The sequence below is a fragment of the Puma concolor genome, chromosome F2 (genome assembly GCF_028749965.1).
Source record: "Puma concolor isolate L17-30 chromosome F2, mPumCon1.1.hap2, whole genome shotgun sequence".
NCBI lineage: Eukaryota > Metazoa > Chordata > Mammalia > Carnivora > Felidae > Puma > Puma concolor.
Window position 1 is genome coordinate 20,227,931 of NC_141684.1, and position 19,342 is coordinate 20,247,272.

Genomic DNA, 19,342 nt, shown 5'->3' on the forward strand with positions numbered 1-19,342 from the left:
GTGCTGACAGGAACTGATGTATTTTGGAAGCCGAGGTCCTGACACACAGGCCTGTACGTAAGTGCGGCTCACTATGAGATGAGGTCGAAAATATCAAGAACGAGTGGCCACTGCAACACAAGAAAGTATGGCCAGAAAGGATGAGTCACATACTCCAGAAGGGGCAGAAGACAGTATGAAATGCTAGAGTTGGTCAGCATCTTGAATGTCATCCATGTTGACCGCCTCCTTTCCCTGTGGTTTGTACTTCAGACGGGCAGGCAGACACAGGAGAACCAGTTCTGTTTCAGTGCCCTTGAACAGGAGGTGGCAGAGCCACGCAAGGCTTTCCCCTCACTTTTAGGAAGCACTCGGGCTGAGGACCACGGAGAACGGGAGGAACAGACGGGGTGCCTATCTCAAACCCTGACCGCAGGACCATGCAAAGCTTCGAAGAAACGATCCTCCAGCTTTTAGGAAGCTAAATGTTTTCAAACTTAGGTACCGCTTCCCTCGCTGACGGTCATCCAGATCTGAAAAGTTCCATTTTGCAGAGGGATTTAGAGGAAAACATGATTGGGAGTCTGGGATGAAGTCGTGTTTGGGTCACAACTCTTGTCATGAATTAGGTTCTTTCCAATAGTCTATTGAATCATCTGTAGTTTTTCCACATGTAAGTGGCACCAGAACTCTACAACACTGCCTCTGTATATGTATGGTAAGATGGAATGTTATAGATATCTTTTTTAGGCTTATTTATTTTGGGGGAGAGGGAGGGAGAGAGAGAGAGAGAGAGAGAGAGAGAGAGAATGCACAAGTGGGGGAGGGGCAGAGAGAAAGAAGGAGGGAGGAAGAGAGACTCTCAAGCAGGCTCCACACTGTCAGTGCAGAGCTGGATGTGGGGCTCAAACTCACTAACCCTGAGATCATGAGCTGAGCCGAAATCAAGAGTTGGACACCTAACCGACTGAGCCACCCAGGCGCCTCTAAGATGGAATGTTTTAGAAATAAGATTTTACTTAACTGAGTGAAAATAATTTTACTTGTTTCTATCAGAATTATGAATTTGAATGGAATAAATCATGTTTTTACATTGGTGTCTTTAAATCATGAAATGCTTCTGTGAAAAATAAGGAATACGTAGCACTTTTTTATGCCTATCACAGATGTATGTATAGACATGTTTTAAAATTTGAAGTCCCTATTTTAAGAAAACATATGTCTGTATGGACTGTAACATTTATTTTTTAAGATTCTGGAACTGACTTGCATCTTAGAAGTAAAATAACATTATTTAAACATGTAGCAAGGGGTACCTGGGTGGCTCAGTTGGTTAAGCATCCAGCTCTTGATTTCAGCTCAGCTCATGATCTCACGCCTTGTGGCGGGCTCCACGGGGAACAGTAGAGCCTGCTTAAGATTCTCTTTCTCCCGCTCCCTCTGCCCCTCCCCCACTAAAAAGAAAAAAGAAAGGCAGCAATAGAATTTGAATCTCATAAAAGTATTGGCAAATGTGTCATATGAAATTCTAAACCTCCATACTTATCACACATTTTTGACTGGATCCTTTTGAGGTGTTTTTGTCTTTTGTCTTCCTTGTTGGTTCTGAGATCCTGTGGAAGTCTCAGTATTTGTGAGACACAAGTTCACTGATCCTGCAGTTTTCATCACACCGTTCAATAAATTATAGAACCTGGGTTCTCAGATTGATATTCTTCTCTTGATTTAGGTCAGGTAAAGGAAAGCTTTACAGATTTTAGAATTTAGACTTTTATAAGTAAGAAAATCTTTCTATATTTAGCCATGGAACCAGGTATAGTAAAAAGAGAAATTCTAAAATCTGTCCTTAGCCTGGCGTGGGGATGTGAGACCTGGTCATGGAGTGAAAAAGCCAGAGCCTGGAGGATGAACAGTAGAACCACAAAAGCATTGGGACCAGAGCTTGTCATGAAAGATGGCAGGGGTGAGGTAGGCCCTCCCTGGAAAGGTGAAGTGCTGTTATTCTATTCTTTCACCTGATTTTATCAAAGGAGGTACAGAAGTTCAAATTCTGGAGACCATTGGATTGGAAGAACTATGTGGATCAATTCACCTGCCCATTTCTCTTCCTGCTGTTGTCAGCTGAGTCCAAGCCATCCAAGGATGAATTTGGTATATGTGTGCCTCACCCGTACAGACCCGGGAATTTACTCTTGCTTGAGGGCTGTTGGTAAACCTTGAGTCCAGCCCTTTTTATGATCCATATCTTTGCAGGATGAGTATAAGTGCAACTCTTTCTCAACAAAGCTGTCTTCTGTTTAAGGTGTGGCAAAGCAGATTATCATTAGAGGGAAGGCTATTGAGCGAGAGTTGATTATTTTCAAGAGCAAAGTGAGGGATACCCTTAGAGAATAATCAATGCTGTAAGCAAATAGTAAAAATCACGTGGCCAGCATGGATGGAGAAAGGTTTAAAAATGGCTAAAAATCCAGACAGATTATTTTGAAAGTAAAGAAAGAAACAGGGAAGAGATTCTGAGGAGGGAGAAAGCAGAGGGCATGATCGGAGAAATATTCCAGGTGGAGGCTGGGACGCCATAAAGAGAAGACGGGACAAGGAAACACTTGTAAACATAGTGCCTTTGGATCACTTCCCCTTATGTTAGCTATCAGCATAGTCAAGCAGATTGATGTAAGCAGCTCACGGGAATGAATGCTGCTCAGAATTTATTAGATGGCTACTGATCCTTAAAAAGGGAATAATTCAATTATAAGCGTTTTTCTTATCTTTATTTTCGCCATAGGGCTTTCTCTGTTTTCACTGTTTTCACGTCTCATCCCCACCTCCCCCCACAGTTTCTTATGGCCAGCACGCACTGTTGATAGGTTGGCCAAAGTCAATAGAAAAGTCTGTTTTTGAACCAGAGGTAAGGAAGGCACTGGAAGCCTGATTATTTCCTAAACGGAGCTGGTGTGGTTTGTATGTATTTCGACATCCCAGAATCAACCATGCAAAAGCGTTTCACATCTCATGGTCTAGTGAATCTGTTTGCTTTTCTTGAACTGATCTGATGCCATAAAGGCCAGGATTGGGCGACTCTGATTTTTAAAAGGACAAAGGACTAAGGGATGAACCGGATGTTCAGGTAAATGGCTTCAGTGAACCTGGAAATGTTCTATAACATCTGTTCTGCCCCTGCTTCTTACATTTGCTTGTTTTTAAAAGTAATGCCTAATTATTTTTAAAAATAAAAAATTTACAAACAGAAGGGAATAAAATTATACATAGCATGTCATAAATAATATTTGTTAGGATATTTATATATATGTTATATAATATATACTTTATACCCCCCCACATATATATACATACATACACAGAGATATAAACATATATGTATGTATGAGGGAAATAGAAGTAAACAAACAGACGACTGCTCAAATGTAATTCCTGTAAAGAGTTTCTTGTGAGGAGGGTGGGAGGTGTGGGAGAAGGTTATTGACACCTGCATCTTTTCTCAATGCCACTGCCCACCCCCTCTCTTCTCTGGCTCTAGCTCTGTTTTTATTTTTATATTTATCTCTATCCTTATTGCTCTCTTTACCTCTATTTTTCACATAAAATATATAATATTTAATACTATAACACTGTTCTGTGCTTTGCTCTTAAAAAAAGCAACTTGTACATATATTTTACAGATCTTTCCATATTAGCCTACACAGTTCTGATTCACTGTTTTTAAGGGCTGGGTAGTATTCCATTTATGGATACAGTGATTCTTTCTTGTACAAATATCTCGGTCAACTTTCGCAAATATATACGAGAGAGAAATTCCTAGTAATGAAATTTCTGCAGGGAAGATCCATGGGCGCTGTGTCTGCTTTACAAAAATTTTCATTCCTGGCACCAGGTATGATACTGCTTACACTTTCCATTCATCAGAAGTTAATTATTTTGTAAACTAGGATGAGGCTATAGCTTAACTTTTTCCAGTTGGCCAGTAGTTATTCCAGCACCACTTACTAATTAAACCTTTCGCCTGCTGATAATTCCTTCTTTCTTTCTCTGACTTATAATGTTGCTTTCCTTATAAATACATTCTCATCTTTGTGGCCCTTTTTCCCATCCCCATCCCCAGCACTCATCTACTTCTTTCCTACCAAACTGTTTTAATTATTTAACTTCAGAATATATTTGACTACCTAGTCTTCACCCAATGACTCGTCCTTTTCAGTTTTGTTTCATTTTCATATATTTATTTTTTATAAACCTTTAATATCCTCTCCAGTTTCCAAAAACTCCTCCTTAAATTTTTATTTCAGTTGCATTGAATCTTTAGGTTTATTTAGGAAGGACTGACATTTTTATAATATAAACTATTTTTTTTCTCCAAGATGGTATATCTTTCCATTTAATTCTATCTTTTGAAATATCTTCTTGTGGCATTTTAATGTGTTCTTCATGTAGGTCCTACACATGTCCTAGGAAATTTATACCTAGATATTGTATCTTTTAGGGACTATGATGCATGGAGCTTCCTTTTAATTTTTGGGCTTAATTGGTTATATCTCTCAAATATGTGGACTTTTCATCTCACTGAATTTGTTTTTTTTCAGATTTTTGGCTGATTCTAATCAGATCATAGAAAATAAAGAAGATTTATTTTTGACAAGCTGAGATTTTGGTGTTTGTTTTTGCGTTACTCTAGTTATAGGTGTAGATTTAATGGCTGGAAGAAGTCTTACGATTCTTTTATTTTAATCTGGTATGTTCAGACTGTTCTCAGAACATTTACGCTCCGTTCTCCTTACAAAAAGTTATGGATTTTCAAATAGGACAATGAACTCTTGTTTCTAAGCGTATACCTCGATGTTCTCTTCTCTGTTGCCATCATTAGCATCTACAGAGACACTAACTCTCACAGATTTGTAGTAAGAATAACTGTAAACAGTGCCAACATTTGTTGCACTCCCTGTGTCTGATAGCTTGCTAAGTGTTCTGCTTGGACTGTTTCATTTAATTCTCGTCATAATCTCAAATTACTTTCGTTAATCCCCCCCACTTTACTGATGAGGAAACGGGCACCGGAAGTTTAGCCACCTGCCAAGGGTTCAGAGCTAGCAGGTGATGGCACCAGACTGCTCAGCTAGAGTCTGACTGCATCATCACACCGTACTCCTTCCCAGGGCCACCTCTCCACAGTGACGTGACCCATTTCCCAATCTCATTGCCTTTGCCTCTTGTATCTTGCAGTGTTATCGGACTCCCCCTGGACCAACACCTCTGGATCTTGTAAGGGCAGATGCTTTGAACTTCAAGAGATTGGGCCCCCTGATTGTCGTTGCGATAACCTGTGTAAGAGCTACAGCAGTTGCTGCCATGACTTTGATGAGCTTTGTCTGAAGACAGGTAGGTAATTTTTGAGTCCTCTCAAGACGAGGCCCTCTGCTGTTATCCTCCCTGGCCTTGGCACCCTGCTTTGGCCAAACCAAACTGTGGGGTTTAGTTTTGCTTCTTGAATGATTGTCGATTGCATTATAAGTATACCCCCTGTGACTGTTGTTTGCATACGAGACCTACCCAAAGGAGGTTTTTTTGCAATTGCAGTCATTATCTACTGGTTTTGGAAGTATTTATGGCCAGGCTTTTTTTCCCTCCCTTCATCTTCATCATTTCTATCTTTTGCTGTCAACTCCCACACTCACTGCTAGGGCACCTGGGCTGAAACTGTGAACATTCTTAAGGGTTGGGTTTTTCTGCTTTAATTTTAATTTTTTATTTTTGCTTGCCTGCCCAGTTTATAGCATTTGTTTTATTTCATCTTATTATATGGTAACTATTGGTCTACCCTGATGTAATTCCCCATTCTCTGTGCAGGTGGAAAGTTGTTATGTAATTCTAACATGCTCATGGGGTCACATGCTCAGGGTAGTTCTTAAATATTCCTTTACAGTCTTCCTGACCTTTCTTTCCATGTCTTCTATACTGGAACCATCAATAGAACATATGAGCTTCTGAATGTGCATGAGTTGAGAAGAAGCACCTTTGTAGACTTTTGCCACTACACCTTCCCTGGTTCCACACCCTGACGCTTTACAGGACTCTGGAGGGACCTGGTAGGCTCTCGGCCATGCCTCTGGGGCAACATCGTATTCAAACTCTCTGAGAAAGATGACCATCAACCCCGTTCTTAAGATCACTAGAGGAAGAGATTTAATAGCTTCCTTGACAAGTTGTTACTGGTTTTTGAACTTTTATAGTTTAGATGATTCTTTCAAAAATCTGACTCATATTATCTTTGATATTAGCCTTGTCTTTCTAATAATATCATTAGAAACAGAGACATTATTCTCCTTTACTAAAGAAGCAGCCCTTGATTCATATGAAAACCAGCACCAGCTCCCTTACTGGTTCTGGTTTGTTTGTTTTTCCCCCCAAATAAGGAGAGTTTTATTAGGCTGTTTTCTGTATAATACATTTTCCAAACATGTAGCCATTTTTTTTTCTTGTTACTTTCCTTTGGAATTTCTCCCAGGTTCCTTAGTTGTGGGCCTGCAAACTTAAATGCTGAGAACCTTGTAAACTGAACATATGGATGGAACAGATGTTCTAGTTGAGTTCTTTGGCTCCAAAACATTATTTCAAACCAGCAGCCTGTGATTGCTTGGTGCTGGGAAACTAACTGATGTTGTGTTTCCTCTCTACCATGAGCATCTGGCCTCTGACATGTCATTTCAGATGCCCGGATTCCTGATCTTGGGGCTCCTTGCAAAGTTTCGTGGATGTCCTCACTCCAGCTTAGGTCTCTTGGAGTATAGTTCATGCCTCTCTTCCAAGGTTCAATAAATATGGACTTTAATAACATTTTTAAAGTAGTTTATTTTCCTTTGCACCAAGATAACATATGCCAAATGTGGAAGAATCAAATATCAAATAATAACAACAGGTTGAAGGAGAAAACAAAAGTCTCTGAGGTTCTACTCCAACAGCACAAGCACTCTCTAGAGATAAGCACAATGTTTCAGTGCAGACCCTGACTACTCTGTGTGTATGTGTATTTATATGGGTGTGTGTGTGTGTGTGTGTGTGTGTGTTTGTATTATATACACCTGTGCGAGGGTATGTCTGCCTTTTGCATGCCTACACAGTATTCCATTGAACAGATGTAACCTGCTTCATTGATCATCATTTAGATTTTCCCCAATTGTTGTTATGAACAATGTATTAGTGAATATTTTTCATGCATATTTGTATTTTTTTCTATCTTCTTTAAGATAATTCCCAAGGAGTGGGAGTTTGAATCAAAATTTATTTATTTATTTATTTATTTATTTATTTATTTATTTATTTATTTTAAGTTTATTTATTTATTTTGAGAGAGAGAGTGCATGCATGGGGGTGGGGGGGGTTGTGGAGGGGGAGGGAGAGAGAGATTGGGAGAGAGAGGATCCCAAACAGGCTCTGCGTTGACAGGGGTGCTTTATCCCACGAACCATGAGATCATGACCTGAGCCCAAATGAAGAGTCAGACGCTTAACCAACTGAGCCACCAGGTGCCCCTCAAAGTGCAAATTTTTATGTATATTACAAAATTATACTTCGCAATGTTTCTATTCCTCTCAAAGGCACAAGAGCCTTCCACCACTCCCTTTTCAACATGTTCTCACTTTTAAAATGTATTTTCTCATTAAAAAAAAACTTTTTTATCTTACCTGATAGGTAACACTCTTATTATTCCATAAGATTAAATGTTTTTTCTCTTTATAGCCATGTTTGCTGTGACAATTCTATAGCTGACTGACTCATACCTTGCTTGTAGTTCACACTGAACCCTGACTTTTTAAAATTCCATTCTTACTCAAAGCCAGTAGTTCCTCAATAATTTTAGCTTGTTAATAGTGATGCTTTTTTGTAAACAAAGGGATTTTCTTATATACCAGGGCAAGAATAAAAGCATATTGATTAAGAGTTATCCTTGAATTGGGGGGAAAAATCAGTCAAAGTAACCTTGGAAAATTGCTAACCATTGGGAATAGCAGTTCCTGGATAAAGGAATTCCAATCACTTAATCTGTTTGGGAATAGAAGGCAGAGGAAGTAGGGGATATCAAAAAGCAGAGAATGGAATTCGGATACAAAGGTAATTCTAAAAGAGTGGAAAGTCAACAGTAGTTGCATGGTTTTCTAGCATGGCAACGAATACCTCCGTATCCATTTATTCACTTAGCAGAGTGTCTGTTGGTAGAATATTGTTTAAAAATTTTTTAAATGTTTATTTACTTTTGAGGGACAGAGAGACAGAACATGAGCGGGGGAAGAGCAGAGAGAGAGAGAGGGAGACACAGCATCCGAAGCAGGCTCCCAGCTCTGAGCTGTCAGCACAGAGCCTGACGTGGGGCTTGAACTCACCAACTGTGAGTTGCTTCCTAAAATTATTGCCTTCTACTTATGACAAGTTTTAAGAGATGAAGACCTCAAGTATCCTTAGCTCAAGAGGGCTTTCTTGACCATTCCATGTCAAGTAGCATCCCCTTTCCACCCTATCACTATCAATACCATCCGGTTATTTCCTTCATAGCACTTAGCACAGGCTGAATGTATCTTGTTTTTGCTTATGGTCTGTCTTTCCCAGTTGGAAAGTAAGCTTCATGAAGATATTGTGTCTTGTCTTTCTGTTCTTCACAACCTCCCCAGCACCTAGAACATGGAGAACATAATAGAAATATTTATTGAATAAATGAATTAATTATAAAGTTTCTCAATACATCAATCTTGAATTTAAAGAGTCATATTTTATTTTCATGGTAATTTGCAATGAGATTTAATGAATGTTCATGGAACACCTAGCATGGGCCAGGCACAGTCTCAGGCATCGGAGAATCAGTGGTGAAAAGAGAGATGTGATTTTTTTCTTTTCTGCTTTGGAGGTTCCAGTCTAGTGGACGAAAAGTCAAACCAAAAAGTACAGCACTGTCTTTAAGATGAAAACAATTTTCTAAATATTTTCTCTTGATAAAGTTAAGCCATGATGTTCAGACAGAAATCTGTAACTCACCTACTGGTCTCCTTGAGAGTAGGGACTGTGATCTCTCACTGTATAGGCAGGGACCACATTTTGGTCAATGATTGGAACTGTGAGTGTTGTTATATCCCTTTATTTATTTATTTTTTTTTTAATTTTTTTTTCAACGTTTATTTATTTATTTTTGGGACAGAGAGAGACAGAGCATGAACGGGGGAGGGGCAGAGAGAGAGGGAGACACAGAATCGGAAACAGGCTCCAGGCTCTGAGCCATCAGCCCAGAGCCTGACGCGGGGCTCGAACTCACGGACCGCGAGATCGTGACCTGGCTGAAGTCGGCCGCTTAACCGACTGCGCCACCCAGGCGCCCCTATCCCTTTATACTCTACATGCCTGTTTCAGACTTTAACCTTGGGTTGCAACTTAAGGCAAGTAGAGGCCATTTGGTTACATTATCATTTGTATTTAAATCCAGCTCATTAAAGTCAAGTAAAGCTACTTTGGGAAATAAAAGAGCCCAGACAGCTATGTCGTGACTATGCCTGTAAGGATAGAAACTCCTGTCACAAACCTTACATACCATGCATTTTGCTGGGGTTTTCAGTACAGTTCATAAATGGTAAGGGTTCCATTGTGCCAAAGGAGCCCAATTATGTTTGGCTTTGTACTCTGATTTGAAAAATTAGGAATTCAACCTATTTGTAAATCCTCCAAATATCATCTAGGCCTTAGGCCAACTCTGATTTCACAAGCAGATTAAATGAGGTGGGATTTTAGCTCTTTTTGTTGGCAACGCCTGTAAGCAACCGCGGCCTCTTTCGTTTGGTTTGTGTGAAGGAGTGAAAGTGTTTTATTGTGCCGATTTCAGCCGGCGGCTGGGAGTGTACGAAGGACAGATGCGGAGAAGTCAGGAACGAAGACAATGCTTGTCACTGCTCAGAAGACTGCTTGGCCAGGGGAGACTGCTGTACTAATTACCAAGTGGTTTGCAAAGGTACATGTTTCCGTGGGTTGGCTGGAGCTCTGAACGAGTAAAAACTGGAGATGCTCCAAGGAATCTTGGATGTTGTGGATATAACACCTTGGATATGGGTTTGGGAGGAAGGAATGAGTTGTGTTTTTTAATTTCTCATGTTTCTTTCTTAGTTTTGCTTCCCTGCGTTTCACTGATCTGACATAATCAGGAAATACCCCCACGTTCCATAATTTGGTGGAATCATAATAATGAAGAGATTTCTTTTTTTTTTCAATCTATGAAATTTATTGTCAAATTGGTTTCCATACAACACCCAGTGCTCATCCCAAAAGGTGCCCTCCTCAATACCCATCACCCACCCTCCCCTCCCTCCCACCCCCCATCAACCCTCAGTTTGTTCTCAGTTTTTAAGAGTCTCTTATGCTTTGGCTCTCTCCCACTAAAGTTCCTGTGTTGGTCTTCTATCAGGTTTTCTAAAAGCGGTGCCTGAGGCAGGATTCCATATTTGGAGTTTATTGAGGGAATGCTCTCTGCAGCAAAACCATGTGAGGGAACAAGGGAGGCCGGGCAGGGGGGGAGCCAAGCAAGGACGTGGTTTTAGGTGAAGTCTCACCTTGGCCCGTGTTCCTGCAGGCTCTGGAAATTAAACTGCAGAGTCCTTACCCTTGAGGCAAGGGGGCATGGCTTTTGTACCCATTGCACGTGAGCTGTAAACCGACGCACGAGCAGCAGCCTGAAGGTGGGCGTACTAGCTGGTAAAGAGGATCAGGGCACCGGCAGCTCCTGTTATATCCCAAAGCTATGTATACATATCTGCTGACTTTGTATGGTTGATTGCAGAATGTGATGGTTTTATTCCAGTAATAAATACTAGTCATTGGACTAAAGAAACTATGAAGGATGCAGTTTCTGTCTTTAAGGAGTTTAAGTCGCCCTAGCGTTCACTTAACAGCAATGAATGGCAAGATCGGAGAATCTTTATGTGAGCTTTGTGAGTCCCTTTTTCTTGTGTCCTTCCTAACTGTGACACGGAACATTTAAGAAGAGTTTCTGTTAAGAGATTTCAGGGAGAAAGCAAATCTGTTCTGAAATGTGTTTAGTGTTCAGTTTGTGGCAAGAAGGTATTGCATTAATCCTGAGTTTGGAAAATTTCCCCTACCCAAACAATTATCGTAATTTTGGATAAAGCATAAAATTGATCGGGAATTTTATCCCTTTTTTATTTCCCTATGTAATAAATGAAACAATAAACCACAAAGGCTGTTAAAAGACAGAATAGAGAAAGAGTCCTAAGTGTCACCAGTCATGGAATCATTAAACATCGGCTTTTGCTGGTGTAAAATTCTAGTTGCAATACTTTTGCGAAGCCCAGTGTGAGCCCTGGGTTGCTTCGTATGTGGTAAAGCTCCCCCTGTTTTAAGGAGCCTGTTACTAACTTACCCAGTTGTCAGGAGTCAGAGTCTTGATGACCAGGGACATTTCCAGTGCTCTTTACATGGGACCCATTTCTCCAAAGTCTTGATCACAAATTTTTCTTATAGTCAAAACACATGATTTTTATTTGTCTTAGGACAATTTGAAGCAAATGCTTTGTGATAATTTTCCTTTTCTCCTAAGGAAGCCTCGTTTGTGTTTGATTTTAAACCTGAGCTCTTTTGTGTTCTCCATTCTTGATGGGTTAACTCAGGAAAGCTCTCAGACCTTGGTGGAAGATGAAAGTGAAAGATGGCATTGATTTTTATTCCTAAATTCATGGGCTGTACACAGATTCACTGGCAAGCAATCTCTTTCGTGCAGTTTTCCATCTATCATCCCTGAGTAGTCTAAGCCTTTTCCCGCAGCTAAAGGGAAGTTGTGCCATCCTTTCTATGGCTTTGAGATGTCCGGTGGTGGAGAAAAGAATGTTCCATCTAATGACCAAACAGTTTATTTCTGGAGGGAAACAAACAGGGAATTTTGTTCGCTGACGCCACTGGTGTTTTTATCTACAAACCATTTAGACTCAGAAGGCTCTTGTAAACACCACTTGGGGCTATTAAATATTAGCTTTCCCATTATGTATGGGTGTCCTTCAGTGAGCCAAACCAACATTGGACTTCCTTTGAGTGTTTCTGTTTCGATGGTATCCCATAAGCAACAAATATCAAACAGGACACAGGTCCCAAAATTGCAGCCTTTAAGGCTCTGGCTGGCATTTACAATTAGATTCACAAGTGAATTGACTCACTTTTTCTTCTAGGAGAGTCCCATTGGGTCGATGATGACTGTGAGGAAATAAAGGCCCCGGAATGCCCCGCAGGGTAAGTGCATTTTATAAAGATTATGAAGTTTTATATATTAGTGGACAACCTGCCACAGGTTTGTCAGGATAAACGGTTACAAGAAATGTAAAGCTGAAATCCTCTTATACAGGCAAACTTATACTCGAGTACCTATAAGTGATTAATCAATCAAAAGCTAAAGTGCACCTCTTTCTCCTATTGCCTCTGCCTGTACTGGAGACTGAATATCCTCTGTGTTTCACTATAATTGAAGATTTTACAAAGTGTGTCCAAATATCGCTGAAGACGGAAAGAAACATTTCTGGCATTGATTTGGGTATTTTGGGTTTTTTGGTTTTTTGTTTTTGTTTTTGTTTTTGTTTTCCAGTGTGTTTTCCTGAAGTGCTGCTTTTGCCTTGTAGGGGGCGGGGGCGGGGGGAGGAGAGGAGGACCATAGAGCTTCTCAAAAATATCCAGGATGGTAACTCCTACCAGATGCTGCAGAAACTTGACAAACTACGGAAGCAGGGTTTTGCTGGGGTGCGGCCAAGCTGGAGTGACACCCCACAGCTCAAGTGCGACCAGCATAAGGCACTTATTACGCCTTCCAGGAAACTGTTGAAAATTCATGGAGCCTTAAAATGCCTGGCAGAAAATACATTTTCAACAAGTGTGTTTTCATGAATGTATTTGCGCAAGTGTATTTTTGTCTTAGGCAGCACGGCCTGTGTCACAAAATCCAAGCATTGTGATACTGTCTTTATTTTCGTTTCCTTTTTAGTTTTAATGAGCCACTTGAACTTCTTTGGACTTTTAGAATGGAATGGCAATGGTTTCTGACTGCTTAAAATATGTTCAGTTATTTTTGAGACAAAAGCAGTCTAGTGGTAGAATGAAACGATAATAGTAAGGATTAGAATGAACTCTTTTATAGTATTCTTCTAAGTGCTTTATATGTGACCCATGTGAAATACACCTCATTTATCATGTGGCTTCCAATAAACTCAAGCCGGTGCTTGCTGAGTTATCTTCAAGCTATCAGAAAAAGTTTTGCACCTAGTTTAGTATTCTTAGGTCTGACTCAACAATTACATCCTCAGAATATAACAAAGGACAAAAGAATGTAACAAATGTGAACCTCACATTTCATCAGATTCTGCCCTAGATGGGTATGGATAGTCAGGGCCTTTAATGATGAACTTTCTAAAGATCTTCAACAATTTTAATTATTTTTAAAGTTATTTTAGGATTAAATCTAAAAGAATTCTTTTATAAGTTTTAGTTCCAGTGACAGGAGTACTGTTGCTATTAATTTCATATTCATTGACTTCAGTCATCCATTCATTTATGTGTCTGATAAATATATTTATTGAAGCCCTACTATAGGTCCACAAAATGGAAACATAAATAAGATACAAAGAATGACAAAAGAGGTATGAATTAATATTTTAAAGGAATTGAAATATGTGAACAACTAACATTATAGAAGAGGAAGCCCTTCAGCTGGATTTCAAGGAATGCATATGAGTTTTCCAGGCAGCAGATGGGAGAATACATATTCCAGGCAAATATAGCAACTTTATACCCTGTGAACAACCTTGTTTGCAATGCGAGAGGCAACAGAGGAGAAAGTCTATTAGGGGAAATCTGGAGTCCGGTCCCTTGCCTGGCCCTTTTATGATCTTGGTCATTTAACTCTGGACTTTGGTCATCACAAATGTGACGTGGCCGGAAGCCCTGGCTTGTATGGATATCCTCATTTGAAGTTTCATGTTGGAAATTTCCTGGTCCCAATCGTTGAGAATGACTAGGTGTAATGGACCCTTTATAGCAGCAAGTTTTCTAAAGTGGAATATGTTACTGTTTAAGGTTTGTTCGCCCTCCATTAATCATCTTTTCTGTGGATGGTTTCCGAGCATCCTACATGAAGAAAGGCAGCAAGGTCATGCCTAACATCGAAAAGCTAAGTAAGTCATTTTCATGCTGTATTCTCATCAGTAATAGTGGTCTGCACAGTAAATGCTTAGCTGTGGGCTTTGAGAGCTATGGACACGCGGCTTTAAATGTATTTTATTATACGAGAGTGAAGGTAACACAAGTCTTTGATAGTTTATAAAGCGGATTCCCACACGTGAGGTAGCTCCTGCTGGTCCTTTTGTCCTAACATCTGAAATTCTGTTCCTAGGGTCCTGCGGCACACACTCTCCCTACATGAGGCCTGTGTACCCAACAAAAACTTTCCCTAACTTATACACTTTGGCCACTGTAAGTATTTTTTCAAATAATATAGATTCCGAGGGTGTGGATGTAGTGATGTAGAAACAAATGTAGATGTAGATGTAGATGTAGAAACAAAAACATGTTTCTTAGTGTTTAAAGACAATCTTTTCGTTTTCTATCTTGTCTGCGTGAGCCGTTCCCAGTAAATGTCTTTTACAGTTGTGTGGACGACTGAACTTCACCGCAGGTTCAAAACCGAACACTTTTTTCCAGGCGCAGTTCGGTTGGAGCATGTACATTAAACCTCTCTCAAATACCACAAGATCTATTGTGTATTTTCGGAATTTTCAAATAACAGTGTTGACTTCAAGGCCGTTCTGTTTTCGTTTGTAGATACTCCCAATCCTATCTTGCTTTCTTCTTTAAAAACATAATTTGTTTATTTTATTATTATTATGATGATCATTATATTTTGAGAGAGAGGGCACAAGTGAGCAAGGGGAGAGAAAGAGAAGGAGAGAGAGAGAGAAAGAGAGAGAGAAGTGGGACTCACCCCATGAGGGGCTTGAGCTCGCCCGAAGCGGGACTCGAACTCACACACTGTGAGATCATGACCTGAGCTGAAGTCGGATGCTTAACCGACTGAGCCACCCAGGCAGCTCTATTTATTTTACTATTATGATTGATTTGAGGGGTTCTGGGATAGAAATAGAACTTAAGGAAAAGGAAGAGTGTATTTGTAAGTAGAAGCTTCTTTGGAGGCAATAAGTAAATTTCCATCTCAAAGTTAATTTACTGTAATGAAAGTTATTGTCATCTTATTAAATTGCACCGTTAAAAAAACCCAAATACTAAATTTCTTACGATCATGTTAAGTCTCTCAGATAGCTTATAATTAGTCCATAGATAATACTCATGTTTGCTCAGACATATATAAAGTCTCTATATATCTTATATAAATTTGGAAATTAAATGTTGTTATAAAGCCTCCTATGACAAAAAAATTTATGGTAGATCAAACAGGTACAGACTATTACATTGTTATTTTAACAATAAATTTGCTTTTACACAAAGGGACTATATCCGGAATCACATGGAATTGTTGGCAATTCAATGTATGATCCTGTATTTGATGCCACTTTCCATCTGCGAGGGCGAGAGAAATTTAATCATAGATGGTGGGGAGGTCAACCGGTAAGTTTTGCATTTTTTATGTGTGTATTTGTGCGCTGAAACATTTCAGCCCCAAATTTGTTACCTGTAAAAAAGATGCCTAAAATTTCCTCATACTTGGCAATGTTTCTGTCTTTTGGTATTTATATATATGTGTACACATAATATTTATGTGTATATGTGTGCACACAATATGTATATATATCCATATATGTATATACAGTATTTATGTATGTGTGTATACCTATTACACATATGCATAAATAATGTGTGTACATATATATGTTCATATGTCTACGTGTGTGTGTGTGTGTGTGTGTGTGTGTGTAGGTGAGGTTATGATCATAAAAGTGTGAGGTGATAAGTGTCTTCATTAGGCAGGTGGTGATGGAAATGGTGACAGGGAGCTGAATTTCAGAAACATTTTGAGGAAGGAATATATAGTCATATCTTACTGATTTACCAGATTTATGGGTACAACGAAAAAGAGAAGTGAATGACTATGACTACCCCAAAATTTTAGCTCAGGTGCCATATGAATAGAAACAGGGAAGCTTGCTGAAAAGAAAAAAAAAAAAAGAACTCAACAATGAAACCCACAGTAAGTTCATAAATTCTTTTGTTTCATCCGTTTTTTGAAATTCTTGGAAGTTACATGTAAGTGGAATTATACCTTAATTTTGGACCAGCAAATTAATACTTTGAAAGAACTCATCCTGTTTACTTCAGCTCCAATGGGTGGGCAGAAAGTAAAGAGGGAGGTAGATGGCTTTCTACATAGTATTTTTCCTATGACTGTGTGTATGCTTGGGCAACTTGCTTTGGTCAGACATGAGCAAAATAGCAACATGAGGCCATAGTTGTTGAATGTGCAGAATTGAACCAAGTGCGCATGACCCTGGGTAGAAGGGTCAGAATCTCCACAGGAGCACAGCCCCGTACACACAGTCATTGAAACGCATGTAGGAGAAAGATGGCAAATGGTTCCACCTCGTGTCGACTCTGATTGGAGGCTCCCACCTTTGTGCAATCTGCTATGGCAGAGAGAGTGACCAGTGTCTGCATGTACCCATGAATCTACCTTCCCTAAATGGTCCCACAGCTGGAAATGTTTGCTGCAATCTATGGGCAAAATGGAGAATATAAAGTAAGAGGAAAATGGTAATGCTCTTTGATAAAAGGTCATTTGTGATAAAAAAAAATTCATAACCAATAAGTATGCAAGGTTAAATATGGGCTTTTCATAAACAAACAAACAAACATTGGAATACTTCTTGTATGTCTGCAGAAGTATTTCTTTATAGTAGAGGTTTTGATTCTGCTGTCTTCATTCAGGCCGGACTCCCACAAGTCTGTGATGATCTAAGTTGTGAGCATAGTAAAATTTGTTTACAAGGTGGATTTCATAAAGTTTATGATAGAGGAACATTTTACGTGTAAATGAAATGATTGAAATTAGAGTTCTCTCAAGCTATTATTATTAGTTGGTTTTTTTGTATTAATTTTGTCATGGAAGCAAACTTGCCTGAAGAACCACAAAGGATATAGAGACAAATAGTAATTTTATCAAAGTGGATCACCTTACACCAAGTGTTGACCTTAGTTTCCCTCTAGGTTGGCATGACTCAGAAGATGAGTCCACATCTTCATTAATTTCTGCAGAAGCAGAGCAGAGGCAATGCTGTTAACTTGCCCAATGGAGTGAAGTCTCTGTTTCAATCCTGTTTGCCTGTTTCCCAACTAACTCTCAAAGTTGATAGATTTGACCAAGTTCAGTATTTTCCTAGTGTTGACAGAGATTTAGAGAGAAACTGGTTTGTGTTTCTATCTTCTTGAACAAGAGGACACCATAAGAACTTCAAGGAACATAGTAGCTATCATTTAAAAACATCTCACTGAAATTTGGCATAGAAGAAGAACATATGGAAGGAAACTCTAAGAACTACAGAATAACAGTATAAGAAACTATAAATATTATAAGAAAAGATGAGCCTTAATAAATATTTCTCAAGCATTTATCTCATCCTCTCAGAGGTTTATACATTTCACAAAATCACCAGTGAAAAAAATAATTGAGGTAGAGAAAATATTTATAAAAACCTTAGGTATTTACATTAAACTTAACTTATTTTTACTGAATGATTAAAGCATGAAAGACATTTGGCTAAATAATAAAGGAGCCAGATTAAAAGGTAAACAAGAACCACTCTTATCCTAGTTTGAAATTTAATAGATGGGGTGAGGCACTTGTATAGTGTCCCATCTGACAATTTGAATCTCACCATTAGGCTTCCAAAAAAAATTTCTATAATTTAATTTCACCTTATTTTTAAAGTTTATTTATTTAATTTGAGAGAGAGAGAGAGAGAGAGAGAGAGAGAGAATGCATGAGTGCAGTGGTGGGGCAGAGAGAGAGGGAGAGAGACAATCCCAGGCAGGCTCCACACTTACCGTAGAGTGCTATGTGAGGCGTGATCTCACAACTGTGAGATCGTGACCTGAGCTGAACTAAAGAGTTAGATGCTTAACTGATTGAGCCACACAGGCACCCCTCACATTTTTTTTTAACACTGATATAGCCATTTTAGCAAACTCAAGTCTGCTTTTAATTTGTTAATCTTCAGAATGTGCTATTAAAAGTTGTTATTCACTTTATGCCACATTTCTCATACATATTTTTATGGGATTCCTCTCATTGTTGTTGCTTTACAGTTGTAGTTACTTTTTTCCAATTACAAAATTATGTTCTGTACTCTTCCTGGAGTTTCTTAAGTGTGTTTGTTTCTTTGAAAAATCTCTCTGCTATAATCGTGCAATTTCTGATAGTAAGGTATCTCAGTGGGAAATTCCCCGTTCAGTTTCAATCTGGACCCAGCAAAGTGGAGAATGAATGAGACTCCAAGGGGTGCATGAAACATGGAGATTTGAGAAAAAAAGTCTAACACCCCACCATCATGCAAGTTCTCTAAAGCCAGTTTCCAGAGCAGGGCATTTCTAAGAGAAACAGAGGCATTCTTATCATTCCTTAAGCTGCTTAGTCTACAGTTGTTTCTGCCAGTGTTGGTGATTCAGTGAGTTGGTCCTGAGACCATCCTCATGAATTACAGTAGTGTGAAAATACAAGCACAATGGCATGTTGGAGAAAGAGACGGCAAAGAGAAGAATCACATTAGAACAGAAGTGAATTTCCAGGTCAAAGGGATGCCTTGATGCAAAGCGCAAGTGGTTGCTTCCCCCTCTTCCTGTCTATTTTATTAACCTGCTAGTGGGTGGTTTTGCTTTCTTTTAAGGAAAGTTTTACCCTTTATTCTTTTACCCTCTGTTTCTTTTCCCTAGATTGCTCTAAATCTGGTTTTGTTCTTTTTTTTACTGCATTAATGTATTTAAGGTGGGCTCTGCTCTGTATTTAGAGTGCTGTAAATGCTCACGTGGCTACTTTGCTACTGGACTCATAATTATTTATAAGCCTTTCAAATGTCAGTTGAAGTCTCTTTCCCTAGGTAGTCACTAAATTCCCCCAGCCCTGGCTAAGCTCAGAGACCCTCCTTTGGGTTTTCATATTATTTCCGTCATAAATTCGACCATATATTTTTGAAATTATTCACGTATCTGCTTTAGTCTGTGGGTCCCCTGGGGGTAGAATCTCTTTTTTCTCCATCCCTAACCCACAGCCTGACCCAGTTAGGTGTCCCACTACTGTGTCTTGGATTGCACTGCACCCTCTCTGACGCCT

General features: G+C 39.3%; 1 protein-coding gene across 1 annotated transcript in view; it reads left to right on the plus strand.

The window, feature by feature from the left end:
- ENPP2 (ectonucleotide pyrophosphatase/phosphodiesterase 2) overlaps window positions 1-19,342 on the plus strand; it is a 109,883-nt gene that overhangs the window by 34,642 nt on the left and 55,899 nt on the right. Inside the window, 6 exon segments of the mRNA XM_086695990.1 lie at window positions 5,212-5,367; window positions 9,848-9,973; window positions 12,195-12,255; window positions 14,086-14,183; window positions 14,402-14,481; window positions 15,511-15,630. Of these exon segments, the coding sequence (XP_086552116.1) occupies window positions 5,212-5,367; window positions 9,848-9,973; window positions 12,195-12,255; window positions 14,086-14,183; window positions 14,402-14,481; window positions 15,511-15,630 (641 nt within the window).